Here is a 20508-nt window from a genome sequence, read left to right as displayed (position 1 = left end):
TGCTGTTCAACTCATTTTTATTTCAATGTAGCAGGAAGAAAAATTCTAATGTCCAACACTTTCCACTTGATACACACATAAACATATAACTATTAATTTATTTATGTTTACATTTTTATATACATTAAAGTGACGTGCATGATCCTGGCAGTAGCGAAGTGCTGTGAGTGACAGTGAAAGAATTTTTTACCAAAACCTGTCAAATTTTACCCATTTTGATCCAGACTATGTAACTTCATGGATTACAGTGACATCATTTCTTAAAATACTTGGCAAATGAAAGGGATTTGAAATACATAGTTTGTGCACTCAACCTTTTTTTGGTTTTCTCTGAGAATAATATGTCTTATCTACTAACTGTATTGTTAATCTGACAACTGATCCAACCTCCCAGCTAAATGCTCCAGTGTTGCCACAACAAAACTATCACAGAACAAATCAATTAAAATGTACAAATGGTGCACAAAAACACAAACATTTATAGAAAATACTATTAAGTATTACAACCCTGGAACAAATATAACACAAAATTTTAAAGTTGTTCAGTGAAAATGTATTACTTTAGCAACGGGCCGCATGGCAGTTTTTTCCACAACATCCTGAAATACCACAAATAATCTTGTTCCTAACGGGAACCACAGACATAAATGAACGTGTCAACTAAAACTCAACACCCAAAGCTTTAAAAAGGCAGTGTTGACTGCAAGATTCTTAGATAATGTATTCAATTTTACAACACCCCATGTATACGTACAAAAAGGTGAAAGAGTGACAGCTTAAAAAAACGTACACTTAACACTGAATTACTATTTATATATTGTAAAAAGCCCACATTTAACAAGTAAATGGCCTCTGGAAGCTAAATAAATATATGAAACATCTCAGAGTTACAGTCAAGTTTGATGGAATATCCTACATTTAAAAAAAAATCCTATAAACTCAGTTTAGCTTTGCACATTTGATCAGTTATTTTTAAATCTCACCCTCCAAGGAAAACCCACTTTTCTAGCATTGTTTTTGTCACTATTTTAAAAAATCTTCACGAAATAGCACTTTTTAAGCCAGAGCTACCATTTATGCATCTTTAGAAAGGTGTGACACTATCTGTGACGGGTGACAACATGGTTCATTTTGGTGTTTAAGGTCAAAAACTGGGTGAAAAGCTGCTGTGCTGACAGTCAATAATGTGTCCTGTGATCACACTGTCACATTGTGTAAATTGGTAAAGGGTAGTGCTATTGTGTAAGTGTTAACCGTTTATGTGTTAGCAGCAGGATCTCTTCTTCTCTGAGGGGCTACTGACCAGCTCCACTGTCTTCTCCTTCTCTCGATCTTCTTGCTCTTTCAGAATTCTAAGAAACATAATGAGGCATAAAGAGATGAACGTGTTCTGCCGTGACACCTTGATGCCCTGTGCCCTTCTGTACATGCACAGCTGTTCCTGCTACTGCACATGTCTTAGCTCTGCTGTCTTTATCAGAGGGGCTTTTATTTCCCAGTTGGGGCTGAGTTGCATTCTTTGTCATGCTGCAATGGATTAAATTCTGTTTTACTGTATAGTTAGTATCCAAAAGAGTGGAACCACAGCGTTGACTCAAACTGTAATTCTATATACATTCAAATCTACAAAGTACAACCGGTTCATTCCTTGCAGACAAATGTCACGATTAGTAGGTTGCTGTCCTGTAGATATTTTTTTGACAGAATCTAGCAGGAGAGGTGAAGGTGTGTTAATGATGTCGGACCACAGAGGAGAGGTCCTACACTCGCTAGTTCACTGTCATGGAAATGAGTCATCGTTCGAGTTATCAATTCCTCTTGTGCTTTTCAGGCCATGACAAGTCAAAATGTGAAAAATGCAGTGAGAAACTCCCACTGCTGACAGAAAGAGCAAGCATAAAGTAATCTAATGCTCATGAACGACAAAAGGCTTTTCTGGAGCATATTTTGATAAATAGTTGAAATCATTGACATCCCACAAAGAGGAGACAAAATATGATTTGATAGATTTTTTTCACTGCACAAAAAAGAAATAGCAAACAGCTTCAGATATTTTCTGCTTTCTGAAGTGATCTTCACAACGAGCTGATAAGAAAAGCTCCTTTGTGTCTCCAGCGCTGCACGAAGCATTTCAATTTCCTTGTTTCAATACAGAAATAGTCTCGCTTCAAAAGCTTTTCAAACAGATATTTGCTCCATTTTTCAGTCCAACGCAGCTACGGTTTCTTCAGTTTTCTTTTACGTAATCTATCAGAAAGGCTATCACATTTGCTTACCTGGCTAAATGAACCATGGACTCCACCACGTTGAATCCAGAGTATGCACTGCATTCATAGAAGGACATCTGGGAGTCCTAAAAAACAAAGTGAAATTATGACAGTGGCAAAGAAACAACAACCTGCGTGCCTGAATATTTTACAAATTACTACACACTGATCAGGATAGGCTTCTCAAGAAACATAAAAAGTAAATCCTGTTGTTAAAACTGCAAAGGTAGAAAGAAAAAACTGTTCTGATGTAGCTATATCGACTCGCATAGTCCCTTCCAGTCACCATAGAAACTACAATAGACATCAGAGACAAGAGGAATAAAAAACTAATAATGATTAATAAAGAAAACAAAGAAGATCAGGATCACACTGGCACTGTTTTCGCATTCAATTATCAGTCTAATTTCTTTCATGCAAGAGCTTAGTAGTAAAAAAATAAAATAAAAACCTTGGCTAGTCTTTCACCCACTGCTTTCTGAATTTGTCTTTCGATCTCCTTGTCGGTTTTGTTTCCCAAGAGCATGAGAGGGATGTCTTCACCTGCACCTTCCTGTAAAGGAGGAAAGAAGACAGAATGTTCTTTAGAGAGTCTACTGGACTTTAAGGACAGGCTTATCTATCCGGATTTCCATTCAACAGATACAGATAATTAAAATAGAACAAAAACTGGGGAGAAACATGAACCAAAACAAACACGTCTGCTCGTGGTACATATGTGAACAGACATCCACTCTCATACCTTTACACTGGTCAGCCACTGCCTTACAGCTGTGAAGCTCTGCTCAGCGGTGATGTCATACATCACAACCACCCCGTCAGCCTTACGAAAGAACTGTTTGGTGATGCTTCGATACCTGCAGGAGGAGAGAGAAGACAAAATGTGTTCTGTTTTTTTATTAATCCAAAAGCTCAAAAAAATCTCTGGGCGTCACCTGTATCGTTAGGACAAGTACAAATATGAGAACACAGCTTCAGGGCTCCAGATAAACTTTTTCATTGGTAACATCGGTGCAACCAACGTCCTCATTTGGTCGAACCTCCCACCTTGTCACAGGTAAAATACATCACTTGTTGAACATGTACTTAACGACAGACACCACATTTACCAATGTTCCCTAAACGCCCCACAGTGCAGGCTGTGGTGTTGGAAAGAGTAAAGTAGGGCGTTCTAATGTCAGATTTGTCCCAGATGGAACAGAGTGATTTTTTAAAAATGCAGTCTTTTTGAATAAGCAGAAAAACAGCACATGTAGGTGGGTCAGTATATAATTGAGGGGCTTTTTAAGTCCATGGGATAAATCTTGCATACATTTTTATTAAAATTTAAAAAATGTATGTTTTTTTATGTTCATTATGATCATGTCTTTACAAATTCCATAATTATTTATTATGGAAATAATCATTTATTAATAAAAAATGAAGGGATATCACTAAAATGTCAACTAAATAACCGTCTGAATTTAATAACAACCGCCTTCTAATTAGCTAAACAATAATAAAATGAGTTCATTCAGAAATAGTTTGGATTGTGTTCTTTTTATTAAATTCAGATAATCATGACAGATATTTCTTCTTTGGCAATATATCAGATTTTATATGGAAAATAACTAATTGTATCTGTGTCCAAGAAATCACTTTCCACTAAGTTCCTCATTCCAAAAACACCTCTCCAGGAAGTGTGTTAATTCCAGATCACATGACCTGCTCCACATGATGTCATTTCCTCCTGAAGAAAAGACTGGCCAGACTCCACTTCTCTAAAAATGCCATGTGGTGTTTGGTTATAGGCGGTCATGTTGATTTTTAGCCTGAAAACAGCAAAATTGTCAACTATGATACAAAAAGTCCCACAATCATACATTGACCTAGGTGCGTGCTGCATTTCATGAGAAGACCTCATTTTAAAGCATAAATACCACAGTAGATAGTGCTGATGTAATGCTGCAGAGCGAAAATCATTACTGTGATTAATGTTCATTTAATTTTGCGGCCCTATTTCTGCATTAGCATTGTAAGTGAATGAGTTGCTTCTTTTCCTTCACCGGTTCAGTATCTTCCTGCCTCCACCTGCCCTCTGATCATCAGGTGTGTTTGTGTCAAACCTCTCTTTGTCCTGCTCCTCTTCTTTCCTCATTTTCTTTTTTAAATATTCAGCTACAGATCACTTTATCTTTTTAACAAACATCAACTTACCAGCTTCTTTTACGCACCAGGCAGGGACTGACTGACGGAGCCACCGAAGTTATAAAAGTAAAACAGCGACACTAATACAGCTTAATGATCATCATTAACTCGCATGAATGCGACCAGTTGAAATTTCAACCCGCACACTTTGGGCTGAAATTTTGAAATGGTTGCACTTGAACAAAGGTTTCAAATGCAACCATTCTGGAGCCATGTGCTTTCAAATGAGTAAAGGCTGGGGGTGTATTAGGTCAATGAATGTGGGACATATAAAAATCAAAATGTACACTCTTTTTGAAGAATCTATGAGCAACCAGTGACCTTCTAAAAGCACCACACTCAGTTCTTTTTATCCGTCTTTACTCTGTGTGCTGAAACCCCACCTCTCCTGTCCGGCTGTATCCCACAGCTGCAGTGCAACCTGACTGCTGTCCACAGTTATAGTCTTCACACTGTAGTCTATACCTGCACATAAAGACAAGAAATTTACAAGACAGGTGAGTACACACTGTTCTCAGCAAACAAGTAGATGCAAAGTATGTTTAATTGATGGGAAGAAAGAAACAGGAAACTGGAAACTACTGTATAGATATGTACCAATATGGAATACACAACAGTTCCCTAGTTTTTCTTTAAAAGTGTTTGGACTGAATATCTTTGTCAAGGCACTCTTGCTTTTTCTACCTCCTGCACATCAAAAAGAAATCCTGTTAACAACTGCCCAATGTTTGAATATTGTATCCAAACCAGACTCCAACAAAAGCAATGTGCAAAACAACTGTTCATAAACATGGAGGAAAAATATGAAAATGTGAGGCCTCTTCTTTTTTTTCTCTTTCTCATGTCCTTGTGAGTGTTTTACCTCTTTTTAGTCATAATTTTAGGGAAGCCACAAGACAAAAAATATATTGAAATCAGATTCTTGGCTGTTCTGTGCAACCCTGATCTAGACAGCATATTACATCGATCCACATAAATTATTATACAGATAAATAATTCATTATGAATAATCCTGTACAGTAGAGGAAGATGATATCAGACAGTAAAAGGACCACAGCATTGAGTGTTAATCAGGATGTTCAGCAGTAGATGAATACCAAGCCTGATCAACCACAAGAGTGGCTGGTTTGACACATTTACTCACAGGAAATGACAACATGCATGTCTCTGCCCTCTACATTACATACCCACAGTGGCAGAAGTGCCTGAGTGGAAGCTGTCATCACAAAATCTCCGAAGGAGGGACGTCTTTCCGACACTAGAGTTCCCCACCAGGACGATCTTGAAGAGGCGGTCGGGTGCTGAAGGGCCACCTTCCTCCTGGAAAACGAGAATAGTGGGAGCAGAGATTAACGGTTCAGAAAGATCAGTGAAGTGGTTGGCTCTTATTTATGTGAGGTGGACTACAACAGTGTGCTTCTGCCCTCTCACTGGGAATATAATATGCCTTTATCCAACATCTACCATTTGGCTTATAAAAAGGGATCGTTTGTCAGGAACAAAACAGGTTTATTCATAGTTACAACATTCCTGCAGCTCTTAAATGCTAATAAAATAACACAAAGGGCAGTATGTCCATGTGCCTTACAGTGGATCACTGTGTCTACATGCTTACATTTATGCTGGTCTCCTTGCCAACAGGTTGACCCCTTGGAGATGTTGGGATATCCGTTTTCTCCACACTTGCCTGTGATTGCTGCTGCTGGGCTGATGGGTAAATATCACTCATCACCAAGTCTATATTTTCTTCACCATCTGAGACTTCCTCTCCTTCATTACATTCCTGAAGTGTGGTTTGAGCCTGACAGTCATTCAGCAAGTGGGGAAGGTGGTCCTCTTCGATGGAGATGATCCTCTGGAGGTGTCCTCCTGCCTCTGCTGGGAGAGATGGTTGGCATGATCCGTTGGCTAGACTCTGTCTCACAGAACTGGAGGTCAGCTCCTCCTCATCCTCACTGCAGGAGTAACATGACAGCACAAAAACACCAATAAAAACAACACAGCATCAACTGCAACTTGTATCCTATTTGACATGTTTAAACAAACATTAGTTGTCTAGTTATCAGCTGTAGATGGTTTACCTTTTGAAGATATTTGTGTTTGCGTGTCTCAGCACACCGATCGAAGGCCTCTGCCTGAAACCTAGTGTGTTCTTGGAACTCTTTGGTTTCTGTAGAGTCAGAACATAAATGATATATTCTTAATAAGGCAGAAAAATCTGATTCATTTCTCATCTTATTCTGCCTGTGATCTTTTAAAAGATTAGAAAGTGTATATTATGCAGAGAAGGTAAATTTGAATAAATGAAAGCATTCCAACACATGAAACGCACCTGATAGCACATGTCCCTTTCATCTCTTAAATGTTTGTTCATCTCCCTGGATGCAACAAAGAAAGAAAGACAGAAAGCACCCAATGAGAACTTCATATTATTTCCCTAATATAAAATTTTTAATATTGTCAAAAAGGCCAGAGTCATTATTGACATGAATGCCTAGCTTATTAGATGTGATGTTTGTGATACGTTTGCCATGATTAGTCTACACATGTTCTTTGTTCTTCAGACAGAAAAACTGTGGAAGAAATAACTCTTTTAACATCAAGTACCCAAAGTTAAAGGGTTCAAAAGTAATTGAAAAGGCACACAAATCATAATAAGAAAATCCTATGCAGTCAATGATTGTCTGAATCTTTGATACTTCAGCAGACATTTTCTCTCCCAGGGCTTCACTGCAGCTAACTTCAGTTCTTGCTTGTTGTGGGTTCTGTCTGCCTTTAGTTTAGTCTCCAGCAAGCAGAGTACAAATCATCCAGACTGAGATCAGGCGACTGACAAAGCCAGTCATATTCCATTTCATCACCCTGATCTCTGTTTGCTTTAACTTGTTGTCCTGCTAAAAAATGAAACATCAGCCACTGAGATTCAATGCATACGGCTGAATCTGTGCACACAGAATGCTGCTGTATACTACTGTATTTGTCTTGTTCCTTAAATCAGCAGTGACATTAATGCCAGTGTGTCGGTTCCCCTGGCAGCCCTCACAAAGCCACAACCATGTTTGATGTTGAAATGACACACGGCTGCCCATGAAACACTTAGCAGCCAAATGCATTTATATCCTATGTGTTGAAAGGGCTACGTCTCACACAGAGCTCTTTTAGTATGTAAACCTTCTCAAATTAAAGCTGAGATTGGCATGTTAAAGCAGTACCCATTATTTCATTTCAAATTGGACTGAAGCAAAGAGCCTGAAGAGGAAAGCAGACGAAAATGTGTAACTGTCTAACTACTTCTGGTTTGGACTGTATATTAGAAAAAGTCTCTCATAGGATAATCAAAAAGGAATGCTGACTCTTTAAATTAACCATAAAGCAAAGAATTTCTGCAAAGACCCTTTAAGTGATCAAAAGGGAGACAAATTACAAATGATGATGTTCATTTGTTTGTGTTGACCAAAATTGTTGTGATTTGTTGCATCAAGAATTTATTATATAATTTATTATATAATTTATTATTTATTATAACGGAGCAGCAGCATTGTGTTTTTCTTGACTTAATTTGCTGGTCATTATTTAGTACAAAATCAACACAAACTAATCACAGTAACAGTAATTTCTACTTGTCATGTCCTATTGTGTACACTGGTCCAGTAAAGCTGCACCCTTATTATTACTATCATCCTGTTTCATACCTCAGCAGGTCCAGCTGTTTCAGAAGGCTTGCTCTTTCTCTCTGCAGTCCTTCCGTTAGTCTGTATACTTCCCTGTGTTCAACAACAACGCATCAATCATTAGTGTTATTACACAACTATGCAGACACAATCGGCTCTGTGGTTACACAAAAACACACACCCAGAACAAAGACAGACAAAAGGTGTTGTCTTTTCTTGTCTAGTCTCTTTAAGATGCAGTATCAGAGCATTTGAAACAGAAGAAGCGTCTGTCTAACTGAACGTGGCTTTGCAGTGAGAACAACAGTCAATACACACAAATGCATGTTGGTAACAACAACTGGACTAACTTTAGTATTATGACTAATCATTATCTAGCAAATGATCTCGATAGTTTTGCAGTTTGAGGACCATACGTTAATCAAAATGTGTAAAAATCCAATGGTACAGCTACTAAAGACGAACAATTATTAAAAATAAGCTTTTCAGTTTCTGCACACTGACAGTATAAACTTTGCATAAATCATGGCTGACATGGATGGGTATTAGTCTTTTTATTCAGTAATGATGCGTTGTTCCATCCTGATTAATCACCAAGAACTAGAAATTGAGAGGTCAAATAATCAGGGCTGGAGTTCTACAGACGTCTGATTAATCAGCTCATAAACTCACATCTCCTTCTCCTCATGAAGCCTCGTCGACTGCTCCTGCAGTAAACTCAGCTGTTCCTGAGCCAGGATCAGCTCCTGGCTGGTGTGTTCCAGCTCCCGCGCTAACTCATCGTTGGTCTGCTTCAGCTTCACGTTCTCCACTTTGGTCACATGTTGTTCACTGTGAAGTTCCTGGCACTGACACTCCAACTGGAGGGTGGAGAAAAGGAAAAACAATGTGAAAACTAAATATTTAAATACTACAAAATCAGTCAGGCAGCGTGTACATCATTATTTCACCATACAGTGGAAATGTATTAATCAATTTTAAAACCCTGTATAGAAAAAAAATCCTGACTTGAACAACTCCTAGTGGTACACATCCTCACAGTACATTCCCATCATTGCTCTCTCAGCTTGAAAAATCCATGTTTCAACCGTCGTCATATGATGAGCAAGAGACAGGATATAATAAAGAAATGCATACACCAACAAGCTACAATAATCAACAGTATCATACTGAATGCTCTTAGAGCTGCTGTTTTACCATTGTATGGCTGAACTGCTGATACATTAATGATATATTAATGTTGCTAAGGAGCAGTGAAGAGAAGAAGAGTCCTTGTTGGCATGAATTGAATTATTTTCAGCTGACCTTAAAGGCATTAGTACAAGTCTGTAAATGGAGGTGTGATATAACCTACTACTCTATCTATGAGGTTCATAAATACAAGGTTATCCTGCTGCTGGAGAAAAAGCTCTGAGAGGCCTTGATCAGATTTGATTGAATAGACTGAATTTAAAAACAACACTAAATGTACCTGAGTGGAAGGTTAACGCCGCTATATAAACACTGTCTCTTGCAATAGTTAGACTGTGTATATGAGTGTGTTTGAAATCCACACCTTTCTGTTCAAACAAATAAAATAGAGTAGAGAGTAAGCCCAGCCACTTCCAATTCTTATTATGTATGCACTAGACATATTGTATAATTACCATTGCGCAGCGCTTGAATGTGTGAGGAAATGTACTTGAACAGTTTGGCTGCATGCAGAGATCTATCACTATATTGGCAGTAAAGAGGCACTAAATCACTTTATTCGCTTTTAACAGCATCTGTCATCTTGTTTCATGCATCTCACCTGCTGTGAGCTGAATTTACCTGTGGGACCACTGCAGTGAAAGATTGTTTATTTGTCATGTCTTTTAAGACTGTACTCTGAGGGAAATCATTCTGTTAGCTCCCACTCACCCTCCTCTGTTTTTGGAAGAGTTGTTCCAGCTCCTTCTCTTTGCTGGACAGCTGCAGCTCCATGTCCTGACTGCGAGACAGAAACCGCTCATAGTCCTGGAGCGCAGTGATAAAAGAGACATCAGGAAAAAAAAACTTCAGGAAAAAAAGAGTTTTGTTGCGAGACGTCAACATCACTGTTTGAGTTCTACCTGCAGCACAATCCTGTCTTTTTCATTTTTTATTTGCTGCTCCATTTCTTCATATAGGCGCTGGATCTCATCGTCATGTGTTGCTGCTTTCCTGTGCGGATGAAACCCAGATGTGATAATGTGCTATGCATGTCATGTCATACATGCATGTGAAGCTACACACTTTTAACTTATATAGTATAATGTAGTTAGAAATGACAGTGGAATGTGGAGACTTGAGCTCCTCTCCTGTGAAACTGTGTCCCAGTTTGAGTTCAGGAGGCAGATGTCTTGTTGATTTAAGATTTGGCTTCAAACTTTACATTTTGGATTAAAAAATATAGTTAGGACTGACTCAGGTGAAACTCAAACATCCCTTAGTTGTGCTGCTATAGGCCTGGGCTGTGGGGGGACATCCCATGATGCACCTCTCTTCTACTTTCCATGCGTTTATCTCCTACTATTGCATGTTGTTAATGTCACGTCTAGTTTGTGCTTTTTCATCTCTGTCATCTCTCTCTGTAATTTTCTGCAGGTATCTGTAGTTCTGGAGCTGCAGGTTCCTTATTTATGGCTACTATCTCCACCAACCTGATCAGTGTTTATTGTTTGCCCATCTTTTCTCTTTCTGCTCTCGTCACCACAACAGCCACCCACTCTGAGTCTGGCTGTGTCAAAGGTTTTTCCTCCCCACTATTGTAAAGTTCCTGCTCAAGAGGAAATTGTTGGGTTTCTCTTTATATTATTGTACAGTCTTGTAACATGCCCTGAGATGATTCATGTAATAGTTTAGCGCTGTGAGCATAAAGCTGAACTGAACTGCATTGTTGATGTGCCTGTAAAACTCATCATTCAAGACCAAGAAACTCAATGACTACAAGAAACTAGCTAATTTAAATAATGTACATACTGATTAGGGAGCCACTTAACAATACAAAGAAGCCCCCAAATTGTAATTAATCTCCAATAAAATCTGAACCTTCAATGTTGGCTGATGATTAAACATACAAAGATGCACACTGACCTTTTGAGGGCACTCTCCATGTCCCTCTTCTCCTGGTTGGCCTCTATGATCTGGGATGTCACTCTGGCCAGGAAGTCCTCAAAATTGGATAAAAGTTCTGGTTCATCCCGGCGCAGCTGGGCCCACAGACTACGTACTTCAGCAGGACTGACAGGACAGAATTACAGAACAGGTGTCAACAAGTGTACTGTCAGTTTGTATTGATATTAGCAACCTTTTCATGAGGTTTCACAAACAATTGAAAGATAAAAAAATTATGTACTCAGAACACGATGATAAAGCATGGCTGCCTATAACCAAGCACCACATGGCATTTTTACAGAAAGATTCTTCTAAATATTATATATACAATTAAGTAAAATTGACATTGAAGTTATTTATAAAGATATTGTAGTAAACCTGGTGACTACTTTATATTAAATAACTCCTTGGAGTCTGGCCAGTCTTTTCTTCAGGAGGAAATGACATCATGTGGAGCAGGTCATGTGATCTGGAATTAACACACTTCCTGGAGAGGTGTTTTTGTAATGGGGAACTTAGCTGAAAGTGATTTAATTTGTTATTTTCCATATAAAATTTGATATATTGCCAAAAAAGAAATATCTGTCATGATTATCTCAACTTATTAAAAAGAACACAATAAAAATATTTTTGAATAAACTAATTTTATTATTGTTAAGCTAATTAGAAGGTGGTTGGTATTAAATTCGGACGGTTATATAGTTGACATTTCAGTGATATCCAGTAATTCTTTTATTAATAAGTGATTGTTTCCATAATATATAATTATGGAATTTGTAAAGACATGATCATAATGAATATAAATAACATTTTTTTTTACATTTAATAAAAACGCATACAAGATATATCCAAAAATCCCTCAAATATATATTGACCCTCCAGCTCATACATTTCTTACTGTACAATATAGACTACTGCTGCAGCTGCTGCTTTTGTTTAGGTGCACAGACGAGGAACATACTCTCTCCTGTTATCAAACCTCATCTGTCATTGTGTAACGATGTGGGCGTGAACATTGAGATCTGCCCACAAATGCAGATTTCTAAGGAGACAAACTGAGCAGAAAACCTGTTTTCTTTTGTTTTTTGTTTGAAAACATGACTGACAGTTCAGTAATGCTGATGTGATCCTCAACAGCGGAAGACTTCCTGATATTTGGTACAGCAAGCTTTCACATGTGAAGTGAATTCAGAGTCTGTCTCTTCCCAACAGACCCAGGCACAGATCATCAAAACATAAAGTCTATAAAAGGGGGGGCTGTTTGAAAATATTAAATCAAAACAACTACTTAAAAAAAGTCTCTCTGTGATTTGAATATTTTTCCAGCAAATCAACAACTTAACTAGACATTCATTAACAGAACCGACTTAAATGTGATTATCTATGCATGAGAAGGACGTGATTCAATTATTTGGTTATTCTGGTAATTCATAGAAAGAAAGAAAAATAGCCAGTTAGTGCAGCACTGTTGTTAAGTAAATGTTTTCAAATGTTCTTAATGCCATGCCTGCGTAGGGAATGTAATGTTCACATAGACTTAACATACTGGAGTTTGGGCTCAAATATACTCGAGTGCAGTACAGAGAAAGTGTAAAAGCACCATGAACAATTGGTTTGAACACTGTAATTATTAATACACTAAAGAAACAGTCACAGTTTGCATGAATATTTTTGTGTGTTTCAAGGTCTACAGCTACATTAACAAGACAGTAACTTCAAAATGCTGAATACAAAGATTTAGTTTTCTAGAGATAGAACATCAAAACTACACAACAAGGTAAATGTCTTGATTATGGCATTCTGTTTCCGCAATTTTATGTAATGAGCTTCTGAACTGTAAAGTTAGAAATTCAGAAAAACTATTGAAATACATATTTATAAAGTCTGACCAGAATCAATAATAGTTACTGCTGCACAAATGGATTAGATACAAAATGTCATCCAAATGTCTCCGGCCCCAAAGACGGAGGTGGAAGCCAATAATGTGGCATCCACCTTCACTGCTGTTTACTTTTATTGAGCTGGAGTTGTTTGTTAAAGGTGAGTCTAGTCATGCATCTCCTAAGATCCCATCGTTACCTTTCAGTCTGGCAAGGCAGTATCTAAATAAACCCCGACTACAACGACACATGACCAGTTAATAAGACCGGAGAGAAGGCTGACTTTAATGATTCAGATGAGTTTGTGAGAGCTTTCTAAGTGTGACGGTTTCCAGAAGTTTTAGAGAAAAGACTTGAACTGCAAAGCAGCAATACTCTCAGGCAGAGCACAGATTGTTTGGTGCGGGAGCACAGAAACAGCTTTGCTTGTGGGTGCAAACTTCCAGCTCTTATATAGTTAGTACAGCTGTCACCTCGAGAAATGCAGTGTAGACTTAAGGGAGACACCAACAAAGTGTGGAAACACAAGCTGCAATCACAAGCACCCCCATCATACGGTACTCACTCTTCAAAGACACTGTTAGCTCCGAGGCTCTCCATAAGCATGCAGAAGTGTTTTTCCTCCTCATCCTCCTCTCCTCTTGCCAGGCTCTCCTCCCACTGGGTCTGGTACAGGACCTCTGGCAGGTTTTTGTTTGGGTTTTTCTCCCCCATGCCTTCCTCTGCAGAAATCTTCTGGCCAGACAAAAACTCACCTAAAAAAATAAATCAAGAGCTTAGGTGCACAATCAAAACATCCTAAATCCGGATGATAGTAGTAAAAATGTTTAAAGCTGAAAGCGACGAAAAACGTACTAAAGCCGGAGGAGAATTCTTCAAGGGTAAGGTATCCGTTGCCATCGGAATCAAGGGTATCAAATACGTTCTCCAACTCCTCCGCACTGAGAGGAGGCTCACCGTTCAGCCTCTGCTTAACAAGACACAAATCACAGCGGCTATTGGCATGAACAGCATTTCAAGGACATTAACAACACCATGGCTGTAACAACTGCTACTTCAGACTTTTGAGGAGACATTTGTGCACTGGGAATGATGTGAACAGTTGGTGTACTTTCCCCTATACTTAAAATCAGATTAAATCAGCTCTATTTCTTCAGAGTGAATGTTTAACAGAAATGCATCCTCTTCAGCAGCGCAGTGCTTTACAGTCATGCAGCTTAACAAACATATGAACTTAGGACGTCCCAGTGCAGCTACAGTCTTCATGGACTGACCACTGGGCAGCTCCAGACATTTTAGAGCACATTTTACCAAAAGATCAACACAAGATCTTGAGTAGACTCGCGTATTGTTAGCAAGCGGAGGAGCAACAGTTGTTCCTTCACTAAGATGTTGATTCCAAGGAATAGAACAACGTGAGATCCTCCCAGGAGAACTAGACAATGACAGTAACTGCTGGACCATTTTCAAGAAAAGCCAACACAGCCACACCTCTGTGAGCAGCTTGTTCTTTGTGCAGTGTTTACACTGGCAGCAAATGTTGACCAAAGCCACCCTTAAAATCCCAGGGAGGGACACAGAAAGGATACCATCTGCGTGAGATGATCAGCTGTTCTAGTAAAGTGTGTTATCTGGGCAGAACATATCCCTCATGTCAGCAAACGCTACTACTGTAATGCTGCCTTCGTTGCTAGTCAGGGTGTGAAATGCACTTTAGGTCGTGAAAATCCAACAAATATTCTGTGATGTCAACAGTGAAACTCAATGTATGCAGTACCACTTACTCAGCTGTATCACAAATCTTTGTTAGATGTAAACAAAGTGTGAAACAAATCTAATAACATGAAGTACAGTTTGTACTCTTCAACACAGATGCTCACACAAAAAGTGTTGAGAAGGCCTGGACCGCTGTGCTGCGTGCCATCTAATTTAAAAACCATTATTATAAACACCAGATCAAAGCTCAGCCTCTGTGTATTTATGCTTCCCAGAGTGAGAGCCCAGAAGTGCTTCATCAAAGGATCAGCCTTGGCAGGGACGGACATCCGAGGGGTAAGTGAATCTGCACAATAATGCGAGTGGAGGAGCTGCATGACAAAGCGTCCACATGGCTCTCTGTGTCTCAGTTGCTTTTGTGCCGCTTTGAAAAAGGTGCACATGTTGTATCCGTGTTCTGTTCAGCATTATTAATGATGTGCATGGACCGGCCCTGCCTTTTATTCTGGATGAATGAGGACGTGAACTCTCTAAAAACATTAACAGAAATGTGAACATGATGTGGTAAAGTAAACTGTGGTGAAACTGTTCCAGAGTTACTGACACCGATAGTAATGATGTGTTTCTGTTATTTTTCAGGCTAGTTTGCATTAAAATGTGATCTATTCCAACACAAAACAAAATAAGTTTCATAATTTCATTTACTCCAATGCAACAAAGATCATTCTTCACTACTTTTAAGACCTTAAAACTTAGCAGGTCTATGATGAGACTTTAACCAGCAGACTCACCTGCATGTCCCGTCGGGTGATGAAGCCCTTGTTCTCGATGTCGCACATCTGGAAGAACTCGTGAGTTTTCTCCAGGATAGTGTTTGGTCCAACGTCTCCGTTCTCACTCTTCCTCAGGTTGAGCACCTTGTCGCTGCTTCCTTGCCTTTGCCATGCAGTCTGGGCCGCCACTTTGCTCACAGCGTTGTTGTTGTTGGTAGCTGGAGTAGTAAAAGCTGCCATGGTGTGTTTGTGAGTCTGTCGATGCGGGAGCGTTCCCTACGTCCTTCACATGAGCCAGGTACAGACAGAGGTGTGCAGGAAACAGATCCCACAGAAGTCGTGCTTCAAGCTGCTGTACATGTGAGGCTTTCACCAACGACATCGATTGTCATCTCTTAGCAACCACCTCTTTAATTAGTTGATGAAACCTATGAGAGACAGGACAGTATTCAGTTACAGCCTCTTGTCCACTGAATATAGACAATAATAATAATAACAAAAATAACAACAATAATAATATTGTATGGACTACCTCAAAAGGGCATCACGTGGTTTGGTAAAAAACACAAAAAGTCTATGGAATTGAGGGCTCTTTGAAAATATTAAATCAAAAAGTTCTTTCTGATTTGAACACATTTCCAGCAAATCAACAACTTAATTACACATATCCTTTAATAGAACTGACTTAAATTTATTATTTAAATTATTCTGGTAATTCAAAAACAGCCAGTAAGTGAATCATTGTTAGGTAAATGTTTCTAAATGTTCTTTAATATTCTCGTACCTTCAACAACAAACACACAAACTGATTCAGAGTTCAGCTTAGCGTGAGCCGCACCTAAAACAACTGTTGCTCTCCTCTTTCCCCTTCAGGGGCGACGGTTGCTGCTGAGACTAACGTCATCTGACAAGTAAACCCCAAACTGAAAAGAAAGTTGTGGTCTGACGAGGACAGACTTGTTTGCTTCAAAATATTGACCGACATAACTCTGCTACTGGTGGGTTCTGTGCAGGCTGCACTTGTGTGTGCATCGGTTTGGAAGACTGCCTTCCAGCTGTGCAGGATGAGTTTGATCAGTCGATTCATGAACAAGTGCTTCACAAGGTGCGTGTGTGTGTGTGTGTGTGTGTGTGTGTGTGTGTGTGTGTGTGACAGCCCACGCAAACATGTGGGACAGTTATGAGACAGACAGGAAAAAAAACTGACAAGCATGTAGGCAGACTGATGGACAGAAGAGAAAATTAGATCAGACACATAATACACACACACACGCACGCACGCACGCACGCACGCACGCACGCACGCACACACAAACACACACTACCGAGTCATTGCGCTATCATACTTTTTAAAAAAAATACTTGTTCTTGTTTACTTGTGTGTGTGTATGTATGTATGTGTGTGTATATATATATATATATATATATATATATATATATATATATATATATATATATATATATATATATATATATATACATACACATATGTGTATATATACATGCATATAAATATATATATATATATATATATGCATGTATAAATGAAATACTTGTTTACTTGTTTTATACAGCTCTTTGTTGTTTGTTATACTATGTTGTTTTTTGAAAGTGCCAACAAAGTTTCGCTGTAGAAATGCAATGACTTTAACCCTCCTGTTGTCCTCGTTTACAGGCACCAAAAAATATTGTTTCCTTGTCTGAACAAAATCCAAAAATTCTGCAAAAAAAATCCCCCAAATTCCTGAAAATTTGCAAAACCTTTAGGTAGAAAATTCTAAAAATTCCTTAAAAGTTTCCCTTAAACGTTTTATTTTTTAAAAAAATCCCCCAATTTTGGCAAGAAAATTCTTGTAAATATTTTCAAAAAATTAGTAAAAATCTTCCAAAAAAATCCTAAAAATATCTAAAGTGATTCCATATATATCAGTAAAACTTCTAATATTGTCTTTAAGAACATTCACATAAAAATCAACCAAAATCCAGTGCATTTCACTGGATTTTGGTTGATTTTTTGTGAATGTTCTTAGGAAATATTTTTAACATGTCTTTTTTCCACCAAAAAATGTTCAAAGATTTCCCAAAAATGTTGAAAATGTGGACATCAGAAGTTTCATTGTGAAAATATATTTTTTTCCCCCATTTTCAAACTTTAAAACGGGTCAATTTTGACCCGCAGGACAACGCAAGGGTTAAATATCCTTGATCCCTTGAATCTTTTTTGCTCATTTAAGCATCTATAACTAATACATTTAATCTAGATTAGATTGTACTGGCTGCAAGCTTTATCAAACCGGACTAATAAAATAAATATTTTAAACACATATTAAACCTTTTTTGTATATTTCTCTTAAAAGATACTTTTCATTCGTTTCAGTTTAATAACAGTTGTTATTTCTGAATATGTCACACCTGCAGGTTTAAGCACAAACATTGTGCAACGTTCTGCAGGCATGACACGGCTCACGAGGAACGCCAACAACCCACAGCGAGCAAGACGAGGTTTAAGCACGCGAGAGGAAATAAGAAAGGGAACTGACGTGAACTACTGTTCGGAAAGACTGACATAGTGTTTTTGCCCTCTGGTACTCGATAAAACACAATATTGTCTAATCTTTAAAAGCTGTGCTGTTGACCATATGGCACCTAAAAGTTAATGACTCCTTTGGTAAAACTTGGCAGGACTGTTGAGGCAGAGAAGGGCAGTGACCGAGGACCAGAGCGGAATAATATCAGACAAAAAACTAACAAAAGTTGATTTTGTCTAGATGCTTAATATGGAATTTGTCCAAAGATGGTACCATGCACACTAAACATTACCTAGTCTAGCTTCCCAAAACTGGAATCTGAAGTTTAGCAAATAAAGCAGCATTTGTATTAAAACTCAAGTGCTTGTCATTTTCCAGGATCCAGGATGTAAATACAGGAGCTGCTCTGCATACGTATCTTATCTGTCTTAGAGCTGGACATGTAACAGCTGGCAGAGCTGCAGGAGTTACCAGCATTTAAAGCAAACACTGTGGTCAGAACCTCAGAATGACAAGTCTAGGTTTTGTTTCAATAGTTGTAATCATAGCAGGTTTCTGCAAAAGTTCATTTGTACTCCTGCCTGATCCTCAATCAGTTATATAATTTTGAAAAGCCACAATGATTATAAAGTCAGCTTTCTAGAAGAATCAAGATTCAGAATCAGCTTGAATGGCCAAATACGTACAAAACATACAAGGAATTTGGCTGTTGGTGTCACCCTAGGAATAAGGAAAGAGAATAATAATAAAAAAGAAACCATAGAAAGAAGAACAGGGGAGGGGAAAATAGTAGTCATAAAAATAAATATAACACAATATATACAGATGTTTACAAGCTAGAAAGGAATATATAAACACAGCAGTGCAAAGGGATAATTGCTAGATGATGATACAGTGCAAAAAGCAGAGAATGCTGCAAAAACTACTGTACATATCCACTGGTATACTGTCTGTTATACAGGTGTGGAGGAATGGCTCAGCTGTTTCAACGTCAAGTAGCCTGGCACATAATCTATGAGATATTTGTCATTTGTCAGAACTGTCTAGGTCCTGTGGATGGAATTATAAAGTTGAATGATAGTGTCCCTGACAAAAATCACAAAGTAATCAAGTTTAAAAAACTAACCCAGTAGGCCATTTTGCATTATTCATGATCAAAATGTAAACATGGTGCCAAAAGTGAGTCTAAAGAGACAGAAACAGCATGCTGCCTGTTTCCTCCTTCAAGTAACCCTTTAAAAACCAGAGGCAACTGTGACAGCTGTCCTCTGAACTTACCTTGGAATAAAACTGCATTATTCATGTGCATGCTGTGCTGCACTTTACTACTGCTACTTTAATAGAAGTCCTCTGAATAAAGTTGTAATATCGGATTGCGAAGTAAAACATGTCCAGCGTGCAAAAAGATGATGTTTGACTGCATATCTGTCCTGTGGCAGCTTATTTCTGGTGTTACAACAAGTGAAGCTACTAAATAAAAACATGCATCACTTCCTACCATACCAGGCCATTTAACCATGTAACAACAACGTGCAGCCACTGGGAGGAGTCGAAACAGCCGCAATTTCTCAAATAAATACCATAATTCCACCTGTCAAGTGCTAAATTGCCACACTCAAAACGAGTATAAAATAGATAGTATGATATAAAGACGGTGGCGACAGAAACAGAAATGGGAAGAGTTGTAAAAAAAAACTAAACTAAAAGTAGCGTCACAAAACACGTGTTGCTACACAAGAAAAAAGTTTGTTTCCTTTCCGATATTATGAAGCTTCCTGTTACAAATAAAACCTCCAGGGCATTGAAGAAATAAGTAAATGAACTTTTTACGCCAGCTAAAGGAGCGTTAGCTACAAAGAACTTCCTTGTATTATCTAGTAAGCGTTGGAACATGAAGCTGTCACATGAATGAAACTAGTGTGTCTTCAGGTGTTTGTGGGGAAAGTAAAGCACGTACCGCTGGATAAAGAGCTGAATTCACGCTGCAGGACTTCATTGACTTGCTCTGTCAGGCTTCAGGTGGAGTTCAGAGTTAAAAGTGTCAGCCGGTGAGAGTGCAGGAATTTCTCTGAGCTCTGACGGGGCAAATTTGGAGGGAGGGGCTTCAGTCATCGTCGGTAACTGTAGCAACGGCAACACGGAAGTGCGGAAACAGCAACCGCCCCCACCTCCTGTCTGTGTTTAGTAAAACTTTCAGATAACTCACTAGTTAAATGCCACCTCGTTTTAACAACATGAGGAAATAAGCTGAATTTACTCCACACACATTTCAAACAGGTTTTGCAGTGGAATCCTGCCCTACTGATCTACACAGAAGATTATATCAGGGTGCACTACACACTGTTCAGCAGATGTCCAAACAGCTGAGC

The 20508-nt window shown here is 38.6% G+C and overlaps 1 protein-coding gene across 2 annotated transcripts; it reads right to left on the bottom strand.

Moving 5' to 3' along the window:
• cracr2aa (calcium release activated channel regulator 2Aa) lies at nt 1–20238 on the bottom strand. Of its 2 annotated transcripts, none has more exons than XM_055009304.1 (18): nt 20097–20238; nt 15630–16039; nt 13978–14092; nt 13688–13877; nt 11222–11368; nt 10219–10309; nt 10028–10123; nt 8798–8985; nt 8147–8218; nt 6787–6832; nt 6536–6624; nt 6070–6409; nt 5642–5774; nt 4838–4919; nt 3010–3124; nt 2719–2820; nt 2277–2353; nt 1–1352 (listed from the first exon to the last, which is right to left on the bottom strand). In XM_055009304.1, exons 2-18 carry the CDS (start codon nt 15849–15851, stop codon nt 1265–1267), a joined length of 2193 nt encoding a protein of 730 aa, XP_054865279.1. In that variant the 5' UTR covers nt 15852–16039; nt 20097–20238; the 3' UTR covers nt 1–1264. The 2 variants fall into 2 exon arrangements, with proteins under 2 accessions (XP_054865279.1, XP_023135270.2); XM_023279502.3 differs by having other exon boundaries at nt 13978–14089; nt 20097–20237.
• Between the last annotated feature and the right edge of the window lie 270 nt (nt 20239–20508).

This window comes from Amphiprion ocellaris, chromosome 3 (genome assembly GCF_022539595.1).
Source record: "Amphiprion ocellaris isolate individual 3 ecotype Okinawa chromosome 3, ASM2253959v1, whole genome shotgun sequence".
Taxonomy (NCBI): domain Eukaryota; kingdom Metazoa; phylum Chordata; class Actinopteri; family Pomacentridae; genus Amphiprion; species Amphiprion ocellaris.
Note: the sequence above shows the minus strand (reverse complement) of the source record. Positions and strands in the feature narration are given on the sequence as shown.

Bases quoted from the DNA above. Each gene is read 5' to 3' on its own strand.
- cracr2aa (XM_055009304.1), bottom strand. From the start codon at position 15,851: ATGGCAGCTTTTACTACTCCAGCTACCAACAACAACAACGCTGTGAGC. The intron at 10,124-10,218 runs GTAGAACTCAAA...ACTGCGCTCCAG, and splicing joins AAGACAGGATTGTGCTGCAG to GACTATGAGCGGTTTCTGTC. The intron at 2,354-2,718 runs GTTTTTATTTTA...TTTGTTTTTTAG, and splicing joins TGGGTGAAAGACTAGCCAAG to GACTCCCAGATGTCCTTCTA.